At 40.5% G+C, this 22,900-nt stretch overlaps 1 protein-coding gene and 1 pseudogene across 9 annotated transcripts in view; both read right to left on the minus strand.

The window, feature by feature from the left end:
• The window catches only part of DPY19L4 (dpy-19 like 4), a 101,274-nt gene that overhangs the window by 30,178 nt on the left and 48,196 nt on the right, over positions 1 to 22,900 (minus strand). For 8 of the 9 annotated variants that reach the window (XM_066266040.1, XM_066266036.1, XM_066266033.1 and 5 more), the window contains 3 exons: positions 17,704 to 17,862; positions 16,201 to 16,320; positions 1,409 to 1,529 (listed from right to left, as the gene is read on the minus strand). In XM_066266040.1, the coding sequence (XP_066122137.1) occupies positions 1,409 to 1,529; positions 16,201 to 16,320; positions 17,704 to 17,862 (400 nt within the window). The remainder of the gene's footprint in view (positions 1 to 1,408; positions 1,530 to 16,200; positions 16,321 to 17,703; positions 17,863 to 22,900) is intronic. The other variant, XM_066266038.1, reaches the window with a different exon arrangement.
• Positions 11,790 to 12,910, minus strand: LOC136328505 (DNA polymerase beta pseudogene; annotated as a pseudogene).

A 22,900-nucleotide genomic window follows, 5' to 3' on the forward strand; every position in this document is an offset into this window, starting at 1 on the left:
AGGGGACCCTCCTACACTGCTGGTGGGAATGCAGACTGGTGCAGCCACTGCGGAAAACAGTATGGAGATTCCTCAAAAAATTAGAAATGGAGGCCCTGGCCGGTTGGCTCAGCGGTAGAGCGTCGGCCTAGCGTACGGGGGACCTGGGTTCGATTCCCAGCCAGGGCACATAGGAGAAGCACCCATTTGCTTCTCCACCCGCCCCTCTTTCCTCTCTGTCTCTCTCTTCCTCTCCCGCAGCCAAGGCTCCATTGGAGCAAAGATGGCCCGGGCGCTGGGGATGGCTCCTTGGCCTCTGCCCCAGGCGCTAGAGTGGCTCTGGTCGCGGCAGAGCGTCGCCCCCTGGTGGGCAGAGCGTTGCCCCTGGTGGGCGTGCCGGGTGGATCCCGGTCGGGTGCATGCGGGAGTCTGTCTGACTGTCTCTCCCCGTTTCCAGCTTCAGAAAAATACAAAAAAAAAAAGAAATGGAACTGCCTTTTGACCCAATTATCTCACTTTTAGGAATATATCCTAGGAATACCAAATCACTGATTCAAAAGAAGAAATGCACCCCCATGTTTATTGCAGCATTGCTTACAATAGCCAAGATCTGGAAACAGGCCAAGTGTCCATCTGTGGACGAGTGGATTAAAAAACTGTGGTACATATACACAATGAAGTACTACATGGCCATGAAAAAAAAGAAAATCGTACCTTTTGCGACAACATGGATGGACCTGGAGATTATGTTAAGTGCAATAAGCCAGGCAGAGAAAGAAAATATCATATAACTCCACTCATATGAGGAATCTAATGAACAATGTGAACTAAGGAACAGAATCGAGGCAGAGGTGGGATCAAAGGGACCAGAAGAAAGTAGACAGAGGGAAAGGGGATGAGTGGATGGGATCAGAGAAGGGAAAGAGATTAGTGAAATTATATATACATAACACAGGGTTATAGAGAGCAGGACAGCAAATCCTGGAGGGAAGGGGGGAAGGCGTTGGTGGAAGGGGGCAAAAGGGGTATCAAGGGGAACACAGGGGTTGTAGGGGAGATATATTCAGCAGGACACTTGAATCTATGTAAACACAATAAATTAAAATCAATAAAAAAGAAATAAACTATGTATAAATGTTCAGTAGTAATTTTAATATTAAATATTAAATATAAAAAAGTATAAAATTAATTTTTGATAGCTTCGCACATTAATTCACTTTCTTTACCTTTTATGTTTTAAGTTGTCTGAATTAAAATTCATTTCTTTTATAATGACAAATTACTTTTAAAATGTTTGTCACAGGACCCCTTTTTCTACCCACAAGTCATAATATGATTTATGTATGCTATTTCAGTGGTATTCAGTGTGGTTTCCATTTCTATAACTAGAAGGGAAACTAATACTTAACCAAAAAAAATAATAACTCACCAACAATACTGGGTGTACATTTCGTAACCGAAGCCACTTGAAAAGTGTCGTCCAAAGTTCAGGAGAACATACACCAAATGCTGCTAACATGCATACATAAGGAGTCCAGAGGTATTTTAAGCTGGAAAAGACAAAAGGAGTCACATACGATTTATCCTATGAATAATTATTATCTGATTTCTCTTTTTTGAGTTCTTTTCTACTCCATAAAAATACCATATTGCTAAGGAGAATGAAAAATCTTAGCCTCTAATTTTCTGCAACAGATTGTTATTCATTTCTTAAGTGACCAAGAAGACGTGTAGGTTTACTAAAATGAGGATGAAATAGCATTAATATAGTGAGAGTGTAGCACAATTGTACTCTTGCAGTGAATATAAATTATACTTTTTCTGACTGACCTGTGGTGGCACAGTGGATAAAGCATTGACCTGGAACGCTGAGGTCACTGGCTCAAAAACCCTTGGCTTGCTCGATCAAGGCACATACAAGAAACAACCATGAGTTGATGCTTCCTGCTTCCCCTCCCTTTCTTATTCTCTCTCCCTCCTCTCTCTAAAATCAATAAATAAAATAAAATGTAATTTTTTTAAAAAATCATTACTTTTTCAGAAGGCAATTTGGCATAAGCTATAGAAATTTTAAATACCTCAAGACAATCTCATTTCTAGTAATCTAGTTTACAGATATGTTAGCATTAGTGTATAAATATATACATACAATAGTTTTAAATGCATGTTGTTTGAATAGAAAAAAATTAGAGCCAAGCTCTTGTGGAGTAGCTCAGTTGGTTAGAGTGTCATCCGAACACACCAAGGTTACGGGTTCAATCCCTAGTCAGGGCACATATAGGAATCAACAAATGAATGCACAAATAAATGAAACAACAAATCAATGTTTCTCTTTCTCTCCCTCTCTAAAATCAATATATCACAGATTTTTAAAACTTAGAGCCCCAACTATTCTTTAATAGGTATTTTTAAAATAAATATTATAAAAACAGAAAAGTTAAGTTTCATGTATACTGTTTACCTAGTTTTGTTTTGTTTTGAATATAGATATATGGGACAGCCAAAAATAAATTTTGGAAAGATATTTTTTTATTTTTATTTTATTTTATTTATTGTATTTTATTTAATGTGTGGTTAATCTGACAAGATTAAACAGCTCTGAGTTTGCCGACTGCTTTTCCTGTTCAGGTTCCTGTTGGCTGCTTTGTGGGGCTGCGTTCCTTTGCCTAGCCGCTCCTCCCCCACTCTCAGTAATTCTGATTTGGTTGGGGCTGGCCACACCCTGAGCTGGTTTACCCAATCAGAGCAGTTCTTCTCCTGGGCACTGATTGGTTGAATGATAATGAGCACCTGATTCCAGATAGGCCGGTGAAAGCAGCACCTGGGGTTCTTGCTGGTGATGGAGGGATAAGCATTCTTTCTACTAGAATTGCTGGCAGTAAAGATAATTATAATGATGTCACCCCATTAAAATTAATAAAAAAATTTTGGAAAGATATTGTTAATAGTGGTAATGTCTGAGGAATGGAATGGAAGAATTTTCACTTGTTACTTCATATATTTCTACATTATTTGGGTTTGTCATGATCTGAATTATAACTTTTGAGATTAATTTTTTTAAAACAAGGATTAAAAAATTGGGGCTCTTGCCTGACTAGTGGTGGCGGTGTGATACTCATCGGCCAGGAGGTTGAGGGTCCCAGTTTGAAACTGGAGTTTGTGGGCTAGAGCATACATTTGCCAGCTTGAGCACGGGATCAACGGCATGATCCCAAGGATGGTGGCTAAAGCCCAAAGGTCACTGGCTTGAACAAGGAGTCACTGGCTTAGCTTGAGCCCCAGGCTGAGAGGCAATCGATAAAAACAAAGTGAAGCCACTACAAGTTGATGTTTCTCATCTCTCTCTCCTCCCCTTCTCCTCTCTCTAAAAAATAAATAAAATGGGGCTTTTAAAATTATTAAAAACCCAGGTGCATGTAAGAATGACCTTGTGCAAATAAAAGACAGTACATTACTTTTATGTTGTATATTGTAGTGGAAACACAAGGAACCCATCACCCTAGGTAGTGGTAAAAGTTGAAGATGGAAGACGAAGAATTTATAAACATCCGTATAAATATCAGGAGATAATTTTTATAATTAGTACAAGGGAGAACAATGAGATCTTTGCATGGCATATTCCTTGATGTTAAACTCGAAAGACCAGAAGAACCAAAGGCCAGAGTATACATGTGAACTATCATGGTTTTATAAAAAAGCAGAGCTATGGAATAAAGTAATATTCATTCATCTAATAACTATTTATTTATTTATTTAGTGAGAGAAACAGGAAGGGAGACAGACAAGAAGTATCAGCTCATAGTTATGACACTTGAGTTGTTCTCTGATTGCTTCTCATACATGTCTTGGGCAGTGACCTGCTCAAGGTGAGCCTTGCTTAAGCCAGCGACCATGGGATGATTTGATCCCACTCTCAAGCTGGTAAGCCTGTGCTCAAGCCAGCAAACTTGGGTTTCAAACCTCTGTCCTCAGCTTCCTAGGTTGATGCTCTATCCCAGGGGTCCCCAAACTATAGCCCGATGAGGGCCATATGCGGCCCCCTGAGGCCATTTATCCGGCCCCGCCGCACTTCCGGAAGGGGCACCTCTCTCATTGGTGGTCAATGAGAGGAGCATAGTTCCCATTGAAATACTGGTCAGTTTGTTGATTTAAATTCAATTGTTCTTTATTTTAAATATTGTATTTGTTCCCGTTTTGGTTTTTTACTTTAAAATAAGATATGTGCAGTGTGCATAGAGATTTGTTCATAGTGTTTTTTTGTGTTTTTGTTTTTTTTTCTGTATTTTTCTGAAGCTGGAAATGGGGAGAGACAGTCAGACAGACTCCCGCATGCGCCCCACCGGGATCCACCCGGCACGCCCACCAGGGAGCGACGCTCTGCCCACCAGGGGGCGATGCTATGCCCCTCTGGGGCGTCGCTCTGTTGCGACCAGAGCCATTCCAGCGCCTGGGGCAGAGGCCAAGGAGCCATCCCCAGCGCCCGGGCCATCTTTGCTCCAGTGGAGCCTTGGCTGCGGGAGGGGAAGAGAGAGACAGAGAGGAAGGAGAGGGGGAGGGGTGGAGAAGCAGATGGGCGCTTCTCCTGTGTGCCCTGGCTGGAAATCGAACCCGGGACTCCTGCACACCGGGCCTACGCTCTACCACTGAGCTGGCCAGGGCTGTTCATAGTTTTTTTTATAGTCTGGCCCTCCAACGGTCTGATGGACAGTGAACTGGCCCCCTGTGTAAAAAGTTTGGGGACCCCTACTCTATCCACTGTACCACCAATGGTCAGGATAATAACCATTTATTAACCACAAACTGTAGGATGGCCAAAGCACTAGAGAGGAAAAAAGAAAAACAAGATATGGCTACAGCCCTCAGGTTTATCAAGATAAAAAAAAAAAGCAAACTGAACACATGGGAAACAATTAGATAATAAATATAAAAATTTATGTAAGGACTCTAAGGTGATGTGAAAGCAAAATAACCAATTTGAGAAAAATGTACTTAATGATGGTTTTTTTTTGTTGGTTTTTTTGTTTTTCTGAAGCTGGAAACGGGGAGAGACAGTCAGACAGACTCCCGCATGCGCCCGACGGGGATCCACCCGGCACGCCCACCAGGGGGAGACGCTCTGCCCACCAGGGGGCGATGCTCTGTCCCTCCCGGGCATCGCTCTGTCGCGACTAGAGCCACCCCAGCGCCTGGGGCAGAGGCCAAGGAGCCATCCCCAGCGCCCGGGCCATCTTTGCTCCAATGGAGCCTTGGCTGCGGGAGGGGAAGAGAGAGACAGAGAGGAAGGAGAGGGGGAGGGGTGGAGAAGCAGATGGGCGCTTCTCCTGTGTGCCCTGGCCAGGAATTGTACCCGGGACTCCTGCACGCCAGGCCGACGCTCTACCACTGAGTCAACCGGCCAGGGCTTAATGATGGTTTTTAATAAATGAACACTGACTTGAGCCTTGAGAGAAGTTGTGGATGTATATACAATACACATTGCTAAAACTGAGGAATTGCTTTAGTTTCCTCTGGTCAACCAATATCTCCTCCTAACTTCTCCATTTCTGATAATATCAACCTATCCTTCCAGTCAGCTGAATCAATACTACAATCTGATTTATAGCTAAAACATCTAAATGGTTTTCAGGGCCTTCTGAAATATGCCCATGACTTGCCTTTCCAGTGGTTTTCTCCTACTACTTCTCTATATGATTAAGTGTTCCAAACAGTTTGCAGAACAATCTCAATGCTTCTATCCCATAACATACATAAGTTTCTCGCTCTTGGTACAAATATACCCCTTTCTAGTTGCCACCTTAGACTCTGATTCCCTTTTTAGCCAGACTCCCTAAAGTCCACAGTCATCTCTTTCTTCCTCACCTTCTACTCTCTCTGATCATGTCTTCCTTTAAAAATTCCTACTTTGGGCCTGACCAGGCGGTGGCACAGTGGATAGAGCATCAGACTGGGATGCAGAAGACCCAGGTTCGAGACCCCCGAGGTTGCCAGCTTGAGCACGGGCTCATCTGGTTTGAGCAAAAAGCCCACCAGCTTGAACTCAAGGTCCCTGACTCCAGCAAGGGGTTACTCGGTCTGCTGAAGGTCCGCAGTCAAGGCACATATGAGAAAGCAATCAATGAACAACTAAGGTGTTGCAACGTGCAATGAAAAACTAATGATTGATGCTTCTCATCTTTCTCCATTCCTGTCTTTCTGTCCCTGTCTATCCCTCTCTCTAACTCATTCTCTGTCTCTGTAAAAATAAATAAATAAATAAATAAATAAATAAATAAAAAGGCCATAGGTCCTTAAAAAAAAAAAATTTCCTACTTTGGGCTTTGGCCAGTTTGCTCAGTGGATAGAGCATCAGCCCAGCATGCGGACATCCTGGGTTCAATTCCCTGTCAGGGTCCACACAAGAAGTGACCATCTGCTTCCCTTCCTCTACTTCTCCCCCTTCACTGTCTCCTCGCCTCTCGTAGCCAGTGGCTCAAATGGTTCAAGCATCGAGCATCGATTCCAGGCGCTGAGGATAGCTCAGTTGATTCACCACAGATGGGGATTGCTGGGTAAATCCCAATTGGGGCACAATGCGAGAGTCTATCTCCCCTCCTCTCACTTAAAAAAAAATTCCTCCTTTGGCTCTGAGTTGCAGCTCTTCCTAGGGTTCCTCCATCACAATCCCTACTACTACACTCATGCAGTTTCCAATTCTTATATATTTTAGTTTTGGCCCCTTTCCTCCATATCCATTGCTATTCTCTTCTAAATTCTATTGTGACACCTTCTTAACTGGTTTATTTTTTTCTAATCTTGTTTTTCCTGAAACCTTTCTTAAATTATTGCTGCCAGAGAGATCTTTCTTAAAAAAAAAATATATATATATATATAAATATATATATTATATATATATAATCAGCATGTCAAATTTCTGTTTTAAAACACTTAATCTGGTCCCTCTTCTAATTCCTAGAATACTTCTGCCCAGATTATATACACAGAAGAAAAGTGACAGTCGAGTCAATCCCTATTTCTCTCTCAACATTGTCACCCCAGCTAGAAAACACTCCTTAAACTGGACTCTCCTACCCACCCTCAACAACATGTTTAGTACCTTCCTTTTGGGTAACCAAAGCACCCTATGTATACTTTTCTGCTAGTTCCAGCTTTATTTTCACTCTTGGTTTATTTATCTATAATAGGAATTCTCTGAGAAGAAAGCCTCAATCTTCTCTCTTTAATCTTTACTGCCTACCTAGCAGAATGTCTAGCACCTACTAGGTGACCATGCATCTTATTTACATGTACATGATCATGCTCTTATAGGCCTAGTGAGTAAGTTGAAGAAGAATGATAGAATATGCAAACTGGACATGAAAAAAAAGGCTCTTGAAGCAATGAGATGAAAATTGAAACATAAATCACTTAAAATACACTTGGTTTAACTTTCTTCACCCTCCTTACTAGGCATTATGGGATGCTACCTATTAGAGTGAACCACTATTACTGTTTTAATGTTTCCATAAAGAGATTCCCACTAATCATAGGTTTGGCTGTCTGATAAAATATTTGAATTCCTCATAAGAAAACATTTCTAAATGCATAGAAAGAATATATGGGCTTACAAAGGAAACCAATTATACTGAAATACTGATATCAAATAATAAAAGTACATTTATAATAGAATATTTGTACTTCTTTAGTAATACATTAAATGCAGGTCTGGTAACAACTATACTTTCTGAAGTAGTGATGTATAAAAATATTATTTTAAGATATCTGTAAAATTTTAAAATGAGGAAATAGCCATGTTTTCTGTTAGAAAACAGCACCACAGGTACTTCTAAAATTACTGTGATTTAGTACCTATATTTATAATTTAAATAAATTTAACTTAGAAAAATCTTACACTGGATTCATGTTCTTTACCTTTATCTACCTCAACTGTCATTCCTCTACTCAGAACCTTACTTGCTCCTCCTCAGATTTATCTGAGAGAAAGAATTAAACTCAACCAGCTCAAACACTTCTAGGCTTTTATATTTTGTCTCTTTCTCCTGCAGGTTGTATGTGTATACGTATGTACAGTAGAATTACCTGGGGGCTTTGCTCATTTAAGAAGTAAGGCTTGAGATTTTGGTACTAAACTCAATTTGGGGTAGAAGATGCTAGAAGCCCTTTTGATCACACTCAAAGAAGTGTTCTCCAATATACTATTATCAGAATCAAAATTATTATTTTTCATCTCTGGCTAACTTACTCCTATATATTATTTCTCGTCTGAATACAAACTTCAAAGAACAGAGTATTGTTTATTGAACCTTACCCTAAAAGCTCCAGTGTTAACTAATTAAGCAAATCAAGTTACTTTTAGAAATCCCAGAAATTAATAACAAGTTGGGTCATAGCATTTATAGACACTGTTCACAAAAATTATGGGATATTTTATCACTTCATATTCATTTTGAAATATCCCCTAATTTTTGTGAGCAGTATAAATAAAAGTAATTTACACTAATAAGATGTTAATCCGTGGAAAAACTTTTCTTTCAGTATTCTCAGATAATCCTAAATACATTTCAATCATAATTGGCATATTGACTTTATAAATAATACGCAGTATTTATTCTGGGGTAGTCATTCTGATTTTGCTTTTGTTCTTTCTGATTTTATTCTGATTGAAAAAAAAATTGAAAAATACCCAAAAAGTATAGACACATAAATTTTTTTTTTAGACACATAAATTTTTAAAGTTACACATAATCTAGTCACTCAAAAATAATCACTTTGAGCCTGATACGTAGTGGTGCAACAGATAGAGCGCTGGCCTGGGATGCTGAGAACCCAGTTTCAAACCTCCGAAGTCACTGGCTTGAGCATGGGTTCATCTGGCTTGAGCATGGGTTCATTCAACTTGAGCATGGGATCACAGATATGACCCCATGGTCACTGGCTTGAGCAAGGGGTCCTGGCTTAGCTGTAGCCCCCCAGTCAAGGCACATATGAGAAGCAATGAATAAATAACTGAGGTGCCCCAACTCTGAGTTGATGCATCTCATCTTGCTCCCATCCTGTCTGTCCCTCCATCTCTCTCTCTCTTAAAAAAAATATCACTTTATTTAGCAAAATTGTGATCATGCTATAACCTGCTTTTTCATTTACTACTATATATTTATATAGTATTATGCAGTCTTAAATAATCTTAAGAACATAATTTTGAATAGCTACATACATCCAATATGTGGATATACCAAAACTTAAATATGATATAATACAAGCAATAAAGTGAAAAGGTAACGTACAGAGTAAGAAAAAGTATTTGCAAATAATATAGCTGATATAAGGTAGTAATATCAAAAAAATATAAAGAATTCCTACAACTCAATAAAAAATCAAATATCCCAATTTAAAAATGGACAAAGGGCTTAATAGAAGTTTCCCCAAAGAAAATATACAAATAGCCAACAGGCACACGAAGAGATGCTCAACATCACTAATAATCAGGAAAATGCAAATCAAAACCACAATGAAACAACATCTCACACCCATTAAAAAATACAAATAACAAATGTCAGCAAGAATGTGGAGAAATGGAATCTTGTACACTGTTGATGAGATTAAAAATGTATTGTATGTCCCCCTGTATAAAACACATCTTAATTTGAGGGCCCAAAATTTGAAAAAAAAATGTATTACACAAGTTATTGAAGTCAAGTTTTATTCATCATAAAATTCATACAACTCCTCATCACTGTCAAAACTCCCATCCATTAGCTTGTCCTCATCTGTCTCTGATGATCAATCACTGTCTTCAACAAGTGCAAAAACAAGCACAAAAAAGTGGGAAATGCAAGTAAAAAACCGTACAACCATTGTATAAGATGCAACCAGTTTTAAGACCCCATTTCGAAAAAGGATGCATCTTATACATGGGGAAATACAGTAACCACTATGGAAAACAGTATGGAGGTTCCTCAAAAAATTAAAATTAGAACTGACTGACCAACAGTGGTGCAGTGGATAAGGTCTTAACCTAGAATGCTGAGGTACAGGTTTGAAATCCTGGGCTTGCCTGGTCAAGGCACATACCTGCTCATCTCCCACCACCTTTCTGTCTCTCTCCCCTCTCGAAAATCAATAAATAAAATCTTAAAAAAATAAAAGAAAAAGACAAAGGGAAAATAGAACTGCCATATGATCCAGCAATCCCCCTTCTGGGTATATTCTCAAAGAATAAAAAGCAGGGTCTCAAAGAGGTATTTGCACATTCATGTTCACAGCAGGATTATTCACAACAGCCAAAAAATAAAAGCAACTCAAATGCCCATCAATAGATAAATGGACAAAACATAATGCGATATATATGTAATGGAGTATTATTCCTGTCACATATGGATGAACCTTGTGGACACTGGGTAAAGCGAAATAAGCCAGTCACAAAAAGATACATACTATATATATGATTGTATTTGTATGAGGTATCCTGAAGTAGTCAAATCATAGAAGCAGAAAGTAGAATGGGAGTCACCAGGGGCTGGTGGGAGGGACAAAGGGAGATCTATTGTTCCATGGGTATAGAGTTTCAGATATATAAGGTGAGAAAGTTCTAGAGGTCTGTCTCTCAACAATGTTAATATATTTAATACTGAGGTATATATATATACACACACACACTTAAAAATGTCTAAGATGGTAAATTATATGTTATACTTTTTTTAAAAAAATTTTTAATTTTTTTTGTATTTTTCTGAAACTGGAAACGGGAGGCAGTCAGACAGACTTCTGCATGCGCCCGACCAGGATCCACCAAGCACGCCCACCAGGGGGCGATGCTCTGCCCATCTGGGGCGTCGCTCTGTTGCGACCAGAGCCACTCTAGCACCTGAGGCAGAGGCCATGGAGCCATCCCCAGCGCCTGGGCCATCTTTGCTCCAATGGAGCCTTGGCTGCGGGAGGGGAAGAGAGAGACAGAGAGGAAGGAGAGGGGTGGGTGGAGAAGCAGCTGGGCGCTTCTCCCGTGTGCCCTGGCTGGGAATCAAACCCGGGACTTCCGCACGCCAGGCTGATGATCTACCACTGAGCCAACCGGCCAGGGCCATATGTTATACTTTTTTACCACAATAATAAAACACAACTTAAACATAATGATCTGCATCCTATTAAGCATTCATTCTGCATATAAGCAATTTACAGTATCTAATAAAGAGATGGTTAAAAAACTACAAACTTCTAAAGATGGTAATACTTCTTTCATCTAAAAAATAAAGAAGGAATGTTCTGGTATGAATTACAATTTAAGAATAATTACTTTAGGCGGCCCTGGCTGGTTGGCTCAGTGGATAGTGTTGGCCTGGCATGCAGATGTCCCGGGTTTGATCCCTGGTCAGGGCACACATGAGACGTGACCATCCGCTTCTCTTCTTCTGCCTCTCCCCCTTCTCTCTCTGTTCTACTCTCATCACCAGTGGATTGATTGATTCAAGCATCGGCCCCGGGCACTAAGAATAGCTCAGTTGATTCAACCATCAGCCCCAAATGGGGGTTGCCAGATGGATCCTGGTCAGAGTGCATGCAGGAGTCTATCTCCCATCCTCTCACTTTAAAATAAATAAATAAGTACTTTAATTAATATACAGTCTCATATATTGCTTATTATATACTACTTACAAAAATTAGGGATATTTCAAAATGAATATGAAGTGATAAAAAATCACCTAATTTTTGTGAGCAGTATATTTATTTTTATTTTTTTAAATAATAGTATAAGAGGTTTTATTGACTACAGTGCAAGAAGAAGAAACATTCATTTAAAAACACCAAAGACCCTTACATAGCAAAGGTTAAGAAATAAATTAAGACTCTTGTTGGGCTGTGCCTGGGAGGAAGGATGCCTCATTCACTTCCATCCTTGGGTTCTCGGTATTTCCACTGGACTAGTCAAAGATGTCTTTCTCACTATCCACTGGCAGGGGTTCTCCAGCAACTCCAGTGACTCCCAAGGGGCGAACTGTGTATTCGTTGACTGTGAAGCCTTTTTCTAGGCATGAGCTCTCATATTCTTATTGACAATATCACTCCCAGTGAAATAGAGACCACAGTAATACTGATCCTTGGGTATCAACCTGATATCAATTCTCCTGTGTGGATATTCCTTTTCATCATTTTTACTGGGAAGATGGCAAACACCCATGAATTTTGTTTCACCTTTTGACAAAGTATCGGTAATAAAGCTGACCTTTTGTAACTGCTCCACAACACGATGTAATAGCTTTGGCTGTTTGTTTGATTCAGAAGTAAAACTTGGATGGGTCAGAAGAACATCCATGTCACCACTGGACTCTGCACCTCTTCTGAAACTGCCACAGACTGTAGCAATGTATTCAGAATCCACTTTTTTAACTTCATTTAGTACAATGTCTTGCATTTGTAACATCTCTTCACGAGGAATTCTTTTCTCAAAGTCCTCAAAATATTTCAACCCAATTCGCTGATGATGGTTCAATTTATCTTCATTTTTTCTGAGATCTTCTAATGTTTTAATTCCTTCATCTACAAATTTCCTTGCAGCAAATGGACCAATGCCAGTAACTCGAGTCAGAAAATTGATGGATGAACTAGTATCATCCTGATGAATCTTTTCTAGTTTACGCAATTTTCCAGTTGCTAAAAATTCATCAATCTTTTCAGCAATTTTTGTTCCTACTCCGGGCAATTTCTTAGATTCCGCTCCATTCTTTATTTTGTGTGGGTATTTTGCTATCACAGATGCTGCTTTTCTGTAAGCATTGTATTTGTGGATCTCCTGGTTCACGTTCTCAAAATTTGCGAGTTCTGTGAGCATGTCGGTGATCCCCCCGTTGAGAGTCTCCTGTGGTGCCTTCTGTTTGCTCATGGTGGCTGCACCCGAGAACCATAGGGTGCGCAAAGCCAGGGACTGGCCCCCTCTCCCAGCTCTAAGGATGGCCAGGGAGCTTGGAAAGGGGGGTAGGACCAGCCCAGCCCCTGAACAGCCCGCGTGACCCGCTGAACAATGGCTGCCTCTGACCACGGTATATTTATTTTCATGTACCTTATTCACTGTGCAGTGAAGGATTAACCTTGCCCAAAAAAAGATTTGGCTCTTATCCCCAACTTCTGGGAGGTGACTTCTAATCCTTTAGAAGTCATATGTGACAAGAGTAGCTTTGTTTACTTGGGTTCATGATTGATAGTTTATGCTAAGAATGTGACTTATCATGGGGGCCTTGGGCCACAAGGTTATCAGTTAAACCTCTGGAGGGGCTGGAGACTAAGGTCAGCCACATATACATAAATCATTGAGCCTCAATAAAACCTATAATTACTGCCTGACCTGTGGTAACGTAGTGGATAGATTGTTGACCTGGAACATTGAGGTTGCCAGTTCGAAACCCCAGGCCTGACCAGTCAAGGCACTTACAAGAAGCAACTACAAACTGATGCTTCTAGCTCCACCCCCCACTCTCTAAAAATCAATTAATAAAAAAAAAAGAAACTTTGAATATCAAAGCTCAGGTGAGTCTCCCTGGTTGGCAACACTCCATGCATAGCGTCATACATCATTTCTGAGAGAACCAGGTGGCTCCACTGGCAGGGACACTGGCAGTTCTGTGCCTGATTTCTCCTGGACACTGTCCTATATGCCTCTTCCCCCTATCCTGTTCCTGTGATAAACCATACTGTGAATATAACAACTTCCTGAGTTCTGTGAATCCTAGTGAGTTACTGAACCTGATAGCAGTTTTGGGAACCCCACACTTGCAGTTGATGTCAGACTGAGGGTGATGTTGGAACTGCTGTGAGTTTCTGGAGAATTATATCCTGTACATTTCTATAACTTCCATCATTGCTAAAATAGTGACATATGAACGAACTAAAAACTGCTGCTAAATAAATATATGTTTATAATGTTTATTAATGAGGTGGCATGGTTTTGTGTAGAAGCAAGAATAAAACAAATTTGAAAACTAAAGACTTAAAAGGAAACACACTACCTAAACCACTATACCTTATCTGGATATTAATATATGGATATCCATTTTGCTTAAATTTAAGAAGGTATATAGAACATTAAAATGATCAAGCTAATAAAATGGAAAATTTCACTTTATTGAACATTAAATGGAGTTCGACATGTACTTTGTAAGAGCTCAATTGCAATTAAAAGCAAAAAAAGAACTTATGTGACGAAAAGGATAAAAGGAAAATACAACTACTCCAAACTCCTTAACAAGACTTATAAGGTGCTATGCATGCTCTTTGTACTTCGGCCACAATGAGCTCATTTTCACCCCTCACAGTCCCTCCCAAAAAAGAGCCACGTTTCTTCCTATCACAGGGCTTTGCATACGGATATCTTCTACCTGGAGTACTCCTCCTTCTGTTCGCCTACTTCACTGCTACTCACGCTTTAGGCCCCAACTGAAGTATCTTTTTCTTAGAAAGCCTTTCCTCAAGATTTCTTCAGTCAAATTCAATTTTTATATGTTTTCACAGCACCATATGCCTCTCCTTCACTTATCAAAGTTATAATTTTATTTTTGTGTAATTAACATCTGTCACCTCCATTAGGCATAAGTTACATAAGGTTAGAGACTGTGTATCCACGTGTCTTCACCACTGCACTCCAGCACCTAGCACAATGTTTGGCCCTTGGAAGACATTCAGTAGTTTTTGAACAAATTAACGAATCAGTAAATGTCAATTCGCTGTACTATAAATGCCTTAGTAAATTCCAATTAGATTTTAAAAGTTTATAGATTTTTAGTTTTTATAATTTCTTTTTTTTAATTTAGTGAGAGGAGAGAAGGCAGAGCAAGACTCCCACATGTGCCCTGACTGGGATCCACCTGGGAAGCCCACCAGGGGGCAATCAATGTTCTGCCCATCTGGGCCGTTGCTCTGTTGCAACTGGAGCCATTTTTTAGTGCCTGAGGCAGAGGACATGGAGCCATCCTCAGCGCCTGGGGCCAACTTGCTCCAGTCGAGCCATGGCTGCAGGAGGGAAGAAGAATAGAAAGAGAGAGAGAGAGAGAGAGAGAGACACACACACACACACACACACACAAAGATAGAAACAAGAGGGGAAGGGGTGGAGAAGCAGATGAGCACTCTCCTGTGTGCCCTGGCCAACAATAGAACCCAGGACATCCATATGCCAGGCCAACACTCTACCACTGAGCCAACTGGCCGGGGCCAGTTTTTATAAAGTTTAACAAATGTGCCTGATCAGGTGGTGGCACAGTGGATAGAGCATCAGACTGGGATGCCGAGGACCCAGGTTTGAGACTCTAAGGTCGCCAGCTTGAGCATAGGCTCATCTGGCTTGAGCAAAAAAAAAAAAAGCTCACCAGCTTGGACCCAAGGTCACTGGCTCTAGCAAGGGGTTACTCGGTCTGCTGAAGGCCCATGGTCAAGGCACATATGAGAAAGCAATCAATGAACAACTAGGAGTCCCACGAAAAACTGATGATTGATGCTTGTCATCTCTCTCCATTCCTGTCTGTCTGTCCCTATCTATCCCTCTCTCTCTCTCTCTGTCCCTGTAAAAAATAAATTAAAAAAAAAAGAAAAAAAAAAGCCCTGGCCGGTTGGGTCAGTGGTAGAGCCTCGGCCTGGCATGCAGGAGTCCTGGGTTCAATTCCCGGCCAGGACACACAGGAGAAGCGCCCATCTGCTTCTCCACCCCTCCCCCTCTCCTTCCAATCTGTCTCTCTCTTCCCCTCCAGCAGCCAAGGCTCCACTGGAGCAAAGTTGGCCTGGGCGCTGAGGATGGCTCTGTGGCCTCTGCCTCAGGCGCTAGAATGACTCTGGTTGCAACAGAGCAACGCCCCAGATGGGCAGAGAATCACCCTCTGGTGGGCATGCCGGGTGGATCCTGGTCGGGCGCATGCGGGAGTCTGTCTGACTGCCTCCCCATGTCCAACTTCAGAAAAATACAAAAAAATAAATAAAAAAATTTAAAAAATAGTTTAACAAATGTATTCTTAAAAGTTTCTACCTATTACCATTAGGAAGGACTTTTTTTTTTAATTTTTAGAGAAAGGATGGGAGAGAGACAGAAACACTGACTTGTTGTTTCACTTATTCATGCATTCCATGGTACCAGGGATCAAACCCACAACGTTGGTGATCAGGATGATGCTCTAACCAACTAAGCTACCTGCCCAGGGTAGAAAAAACAAATCTTTATAAAAACAAGTAGATCAAATAAAGTACACTTACCCTTCTATAATCATTGCAAAAGAACCCAATAAAATAGTGTGAATCACATGATAAATTATTTCTGGCCGTTCTCCAATTTGTCCATCTTCAAGAGTAACAGTTTCTTTAAGGGACTCACCACTACAGAAAAGGAACATATTTTTTACTAAAATATGTATTTGGAAAATCAAAGATGTTAAATTTGATAAAAGGAAATACAGATAGTTCTTAAAATTTAAAAATATATTCTGCTAGTCAAATATTAACTTTCCTACCTCCAAGTCTTTGAAACTGGCTTTTAGAACCTGAATGTAACTGACTCAGTGAAGACTAAAAATAAAAGTTCAGAAATATAACTAAAAAAATACTTTAGGCCTGACCAGGTGGTGGCGCAGTGGATAGAGTGTCAGACTGGGACTTGGAGGACCCAGATTTAAAACTGAAGGTCGCTAGCTTGAGCATGGGCTCATCTGGTTTAAGCAAGCCTCACCAGCTTGAGCTCAAGGTTGCTGGCTTGAGCAAGGGGTCACTTGGTCTACTATATCCCCCCCCTTTCTCCCCCCATCAAGGCACATATGAGAAAGCAACCAATGAACAACTAGGGTGTCACAACAAAGAATTGATGCTTCTCATCTCTCTCCCTTCCTGTCTGTCTGTCCATATCTGTCCCTCTCTGTCTCTGTCACAAAATAAATAAATAAATAATACTTTAGGATCCTTTCTAAGATTAATTATCACTCGACTAGTGATTGGTAAGTCAATATACTTAAATCATAATGTAAACAACTAAGTTCTAAAAATCAAGACCCTACATGCAACTTCCTTTCAAATATAATAAATAAATATACTTAAAACTAGTTAAACTTTATAATTTAAAATCACTTATACACCTGACCTGTGGTGGTGTAATAGATAAAGCATCGACCTGAAGTGCTGAGGTTGCAGGTTTGAAATCCCGGGCTTGAACAGTCAAGGTACATATGAGAAGCAACTACCATAAGTTGATGCTTCCTGCTCCTCCCCCCACCTCTCTCTCTCACTCCACTCTCTAAAATCAATCAATCAATCGATGAATAATATCACTTATACTACTAGCTTCATTGACGCTAAATAAATTACTTTAATAGTAAGTGAAAATCTAAGTTAGTAAAACAGTTTTTGAAAGTTTATCTGATTATTTAAATATTATTCCTACACTAAATCTGGACATTACATGTTTAGATATATGAACTTAAATTTAAATTTTATCTGATTAACTTATAATTATATTTTACATACTGATGGAGAATAAAATTAGAAGCTCTAAAACAATACAAATATTGAAAGAATATTAAAAATAAGTATTGTTACATAATTCCATAATATATTTCTAATGCTTCCTGCTCCTCCCCCCACCTCTCTCTCTCACTCCACTCTCTAAAATCAATCAATCGATGAATAATATCACTTATACTACTAGCTTCATTGACGCTAAATAAATTACTTTAATGGTAAGTAATGTGATTGATTTTCATAGATACTTACTTAATTCTCCTAAAAATAACTTGCATCATAGAAATAAAACAAATAATTAACACTAAAATATAGAAAGGTAATAAAGAAGACTGTGTCAATCGCAAAAAAAAGTCTTGAGATGGTGTCTGCAGGGATTCTTGACATAGAAGCCAATTCATTGTAAAATTCCTATAGAAGACAAAAAGCATATTAAAATAACAGGTGTTTTAAACTACTGACCATAAAAGCACTTTTTATTTCATTAGAAGCTTTTTTTTTCTGTGACAGAGACAGAGAGAAACTGAGAGAGGGACTGATAGGGACAGACAGACAGGAAGGGAGAGAGATGAAAAGCATCAATTCTTCATTGCAGCACCTTAGTTGTTCACTGATTGCTTTCTCATATGTGCCTTGACCAGGGGGCTATAGCAGACCGAGTGAACCCTTACTTAAAACCAGTGACTTTGGGCTCAAGCTGGTGAGCCTTGCTCAAACCAGATGAGCCCACACTCAAGATGGCGACCTCAGGGTTTTGAACCTGGGTCTTCCGCGTCCCAGTCCGACGCTCTATCCACTGCGTAACTGCCTGGTCAGGCTCATTAGAAACTTAGATAAAAGAAAACATATTTCTGGCCCTGGCCAGTTGGCTCAGTGGTAGAGCGTCGGCCTGGCATGCAAGGGGTCCCAGGTTTGATTCCCGGCCGGGGCAAACAGGAGAGGCGCCCATCTGCTTCTCCGCCCCTCCTCCTCTCCTTCCTTTCTGTCTCTCTCTTCCCCTCCCGCAGCGAGGCTCCATTGGAGCGGGGATGGCCCGGGCGCTGGGGATGGCTCCTTGGCCTCTGCCCCAGGCGCTGGAGTGGCTCTGGTCGCAGCGGAGCGAGGCCCCGGAGGGGCAGAGCATCGCCCCCTGGTGGGCGTGCCGGGTGGATCCCGGTCGGGTGCATGCGGGAGTCTGTCTGACTGTCTCTCCCCGTTTCCAGCTTCGGAGAAATACAAAAAAAAAAAAAGGAAACATATTTCTTAAATTCATTCACGTATAACAGCCACATCCTACCCTTTACAAATGAAGATAATGGCATTAGTAAACTCTCCCCAACGAATTGTTCTAATAAATGTAAAACTGTTGCTTTTTGCTACCAAGTACTTTACCATCTCTAAAGCCCATTACAGTTTTAAGGAAGTTTCACTTTTTATTTTTATCTGGAAGATAACCTCCACATCTGTACTATCCAATATGTTAACTACTACTAGGTATATTTGGCTATTAGCACTTGAAATGTGGCGAATACAAATGAAGATATAATTTAAGTACAAAATACAATCTGGATGTCAAAGATAAAAAATAATAAAAAAAGTAAAAATATCCCAGTAGTTTTTATATCACTTACACATTAAAAGATTTTTTATATATTTTATTAAATAAAAAATTTTAGATGTTATTTATTCATTTTTAGAGAGAGAGGAGAGAGAGCAAGAAGAAGGGAGGAGCAGGAAACATCAACTCCGTATGTGCCTTGACCAGGCAAGCCCAGGGTTCCAAACCACCGACCTCAGTGTTCAGGTAGATGCTTTATCCACTGTGCCACCACACGTCAGGCAAAATATATTACTAAAATTAAATTCACTTGTTTCTTTTTACTTTTTTAATGTGACTACTAGAAAATTACTTATGTGGCTCACATTATTAAACAGCCCTGATTGATATTGATTAATGTAACTCAACTGGGACATCTTGTAAAAAGAGGTATCTAGCCCTAGACAGGTGGCTCACTGGATAAAGCGTTGACCTGGTATGCCAGAGGTTACAGGGTTGACCCCGTTTGTCCCCCAGTCAAGGCATGTACGAGTAGCAATCAATGAATATACAACTAAATAAAACTAAGTGAAACGAGTTAAGTTTTCTCTCAGTTTTTTTCCCTCCCTTCCTCTCTTTCGCTAATCAATGGGAAAATTTTTTAAATAAATAAATAGAGATACCTAATTACCTAGACAGAAATCATAAAATATCTGCATTTTTACTCCTAGTTCATCTCCAACTTCCATTTCATCCGTAATCCCTAGTCGTAGGGGAGGAGGTAGGAAATGGAATGATGTTCAGGGTGCTCACAGACAGATGGAGACTGCCTACTTCACTAATCACTGGACTTAGAATAAAAGGCTAAAGTTTCACAATGTGTAAAACAGCTGTATCAAAGAGGCTGCCATCAAAATATCCTGTATCTACAACAAATGCACCTCTTTAACATCTGCCTATTAAAGTTGTTAATTCATAAAGGAACAATTCAAATCCCAATTTAATGAGTCTTCTTTTCACATCCCCTAGTCTCAACCTTACCTTCCCAACATTCTCACAGCATTTTACTTATTTCTCCATTATAGTCCTTAATGCAACCTGCCATATGTTACACTGTAGTCATTTTTCCATCATCCAGAGTACCTAGCCAAGTATCCAGCACATCCAACAAATATTAATATTTCTGTAATAGTTCCTAAAAGTCTGTCTCACCAGAAATGTTTCCTGAAATTCTAGTGAACTCCAAATCCTAATATCCAATGGGCTCACTTGATCATAAAGCATTTGCTATTTAAACCACCCAAGTCATTAATTATATAAAAACTATCTAATGAGATGGCAATATACGTGTGTGTGTGTGTGTGTGTGTGTGTGTGTGTGACTGAGACAGAGAGAGGGACAAGCAGACAGGAAGGGAAAGAAATGAGGAGTACTGATTCTCTGTTGTGGCACCTTAGTAGTTATTGATTGCTTTCTTGTATGTGTCTTGATAGGGGATAGGGGGGCTACAGCAAAATGAGTGACCTCTTGCTCAAGCCAGCAACCCTGGGCTCAAGCCAGTGACCTTGGCCTTCAAACCAGTGACCTTGGGTTCAAGCCAGTGACCGCTTGCACAAGCTGGTGAGCCTGCGCTCAAGCCAGCTGAGCCCAAACTCAAGCCAGCTACCTCAGTGTTTCAAACTTGGGTACTCTGTGTCCCAGTTTGATGCTATATCCACTGTGCCACTGCCTGGTCAGGCTCAAATGGTAATATTTTTAAGGACAGGGGACATGTCTTATTCTGAAAATACAGAGCATCACCTTGTGAAGTAAACCTAGTACCTGGAATGCTGAATACAGGGGCACTATATGACCCAGGGGTCGGGAACCTTTTTGGCTGACAGAGACATGAATGCCACATATTTTAAAATGTAATTCCATGAGAGCCATACAATATGTTTAACACTAAATACAAGTAAATGTGTGCATTTTATGTAAGACCAAAATTTTTAAAGTACAATAAGTCTCTGAATTCTTTTTAATAACGTGGTTATGCTGTTGCTAATCAACGATGAATAAAGTACTTCTTAACACCAACGCAGCTTCTGGTGCTGCATGGTTTTGCTGATGGCTTTGTAGTCTGGTTGATACGTGGTGAGGTTAAGCTTCATGCAGGCGTTGAGACTTCCATCCATTAAACGTGATCATAGGTTGGTCTTAACGTTCCTTAGATGTGAAAAGACTGCTCACATGCATGCATAGAGCCAAACATTGTCAGTACAGCAACACTCACACGCTGCAGTGTGTGGTATATGACGGGAAGTGCGTTCCAAGTTTTGACAATCAGCTGGTCCGTGAGTTGAAGTTTTTCATTTCTCCCCACTTGTGTTTGCTCGTCAACTCTGCTTGCTGTCATGCAAGTCTTTCCAAATCTTCATTCAGTGACTTGAACTTCTTCACCCACATGTCTGAGGCCTTCAGGTCAGCAGCTTGTAGCTCAAAATCTCTGATGGAGACACTGGGGATGTAACTCAGGTCGGTGCTGTCCACTGTACACTCGTGTGGATGGGTGATGAACTTAAAAAAATGAGTGCACTCACGAAATTCTCCAAAGCACGCTTTGAATGACTGCAGATTAGATGTGAAGCCCGCTAGCTGCTGGAGATCAAGATGCTGAGCAGGGTCACTTGCTGTGCAGCATCTTTAAACTCTCCCAGTTTTTCAAAGTGTAGAAAACGACCTGTTTCAATGTCAGCAATGAAGAGTTCCAGCTTGTTTTCAAATGCAAACACTGCTTGTTGAAGGGATAAGACTGTATTTCCAACGCCTTCTATTTTCACATTGAGCTGGTTCAGATGTTCAGTCATGTCCACAAGATAGTAGAACTTCAGGAGCCACTCAGTGTTAGCTAACTCAGGACGCTCGATGTTTTTCATTTCAAGAAAAGTCTAGATTTCGCTCAGACAAGCCACGAAATGGCTGAGCACCTTCCCTCTTGACAACCAACGCACATTGCTGGGCAGAAGCAGACCAGGATAGTTATTCCCAACTTCATCCAGCAGTGTTTTAAACTGGTGATCATTTAAAGCTCGGGCAACAATAAAGTTGACCACCGGAATGACCAGCAACAACACCTCACCAAGCTGCTCGCCACACATCTGAGCACAACGCGCCTCCTGATGTAGGATGCAGTGAAAATTTAGGATGGGTCTCTTTTCATGTTCACGACGAAGCACTTTGAATGCTCTGTTTCTCTCACCATGCACGGGGCACCATCAGTACACACTGAAATAAGTTTATCCAACAGATTTTTTTCTTTAGCGAACTCAGTGAAAGACCTTGACTAGCCTGACCTTTGGTGGTGCAGTGGATAAAGCGTCGACCTGGAAATGCTGAGGTGGCCGGTTCAAAACCCTGGGCTTGCCTGGTCAAGGCACATATGGGAGTTGATGCTTCCAGCTCCTCCCTCCCTTCTCTCTCTCTCTGTCTCTCCTCTCTCTCTCTCCTCTCTAAAATGAATAAATTTAAAAAATAATTAAAAAAAGATTATTTAAAAAAAAAAAGAAAGACCTTGACTAAATCCTCCCCTCTTATTGTCTCCTTAATAGGCAAAACAGCAAGACTTTCCTCACATAGTGTGTCACCAACAGCATACCTTGCAATCACGCTGAACTGGGATAAATGGCTTACGTCTGTTGACTCATCCAAAGCGAGAGAAAAGAATGGTGCTGCATTTATGTCCTTCACTTGTGTTGCCTCAATTTGATTTGCCATCATGATGGTATGATCGTGAACAGTTCTTGTCGACAGAGGTATGTCTTTTATTCATTTGATTATCTTGTCTTTATCCAAAAAGTCATCAAAAAGTTCATTGGCAACATCAAGCATGAATGTTTTGATATACTCCCCATCTGTGAATGGCTTTCCGTTTCTCACAATTGCTAAAGCACCAGC

Source organism: Saccopteryx bilineata, chromosome 3, assembly GCF_036850765.1.
Source record: "Saccopteryx bilineata isolate mSacBil1 chromosome 3, mSacBil1_pri_phased_curated, whole genome shotgun sequence".
Taxonomy (NCBI): Eukaryota; Metazoa; Chordata; class Mammalia; order Chiroptera; family Emballonuridae; genus Saccopteryx; species Saccopteryx bilineata.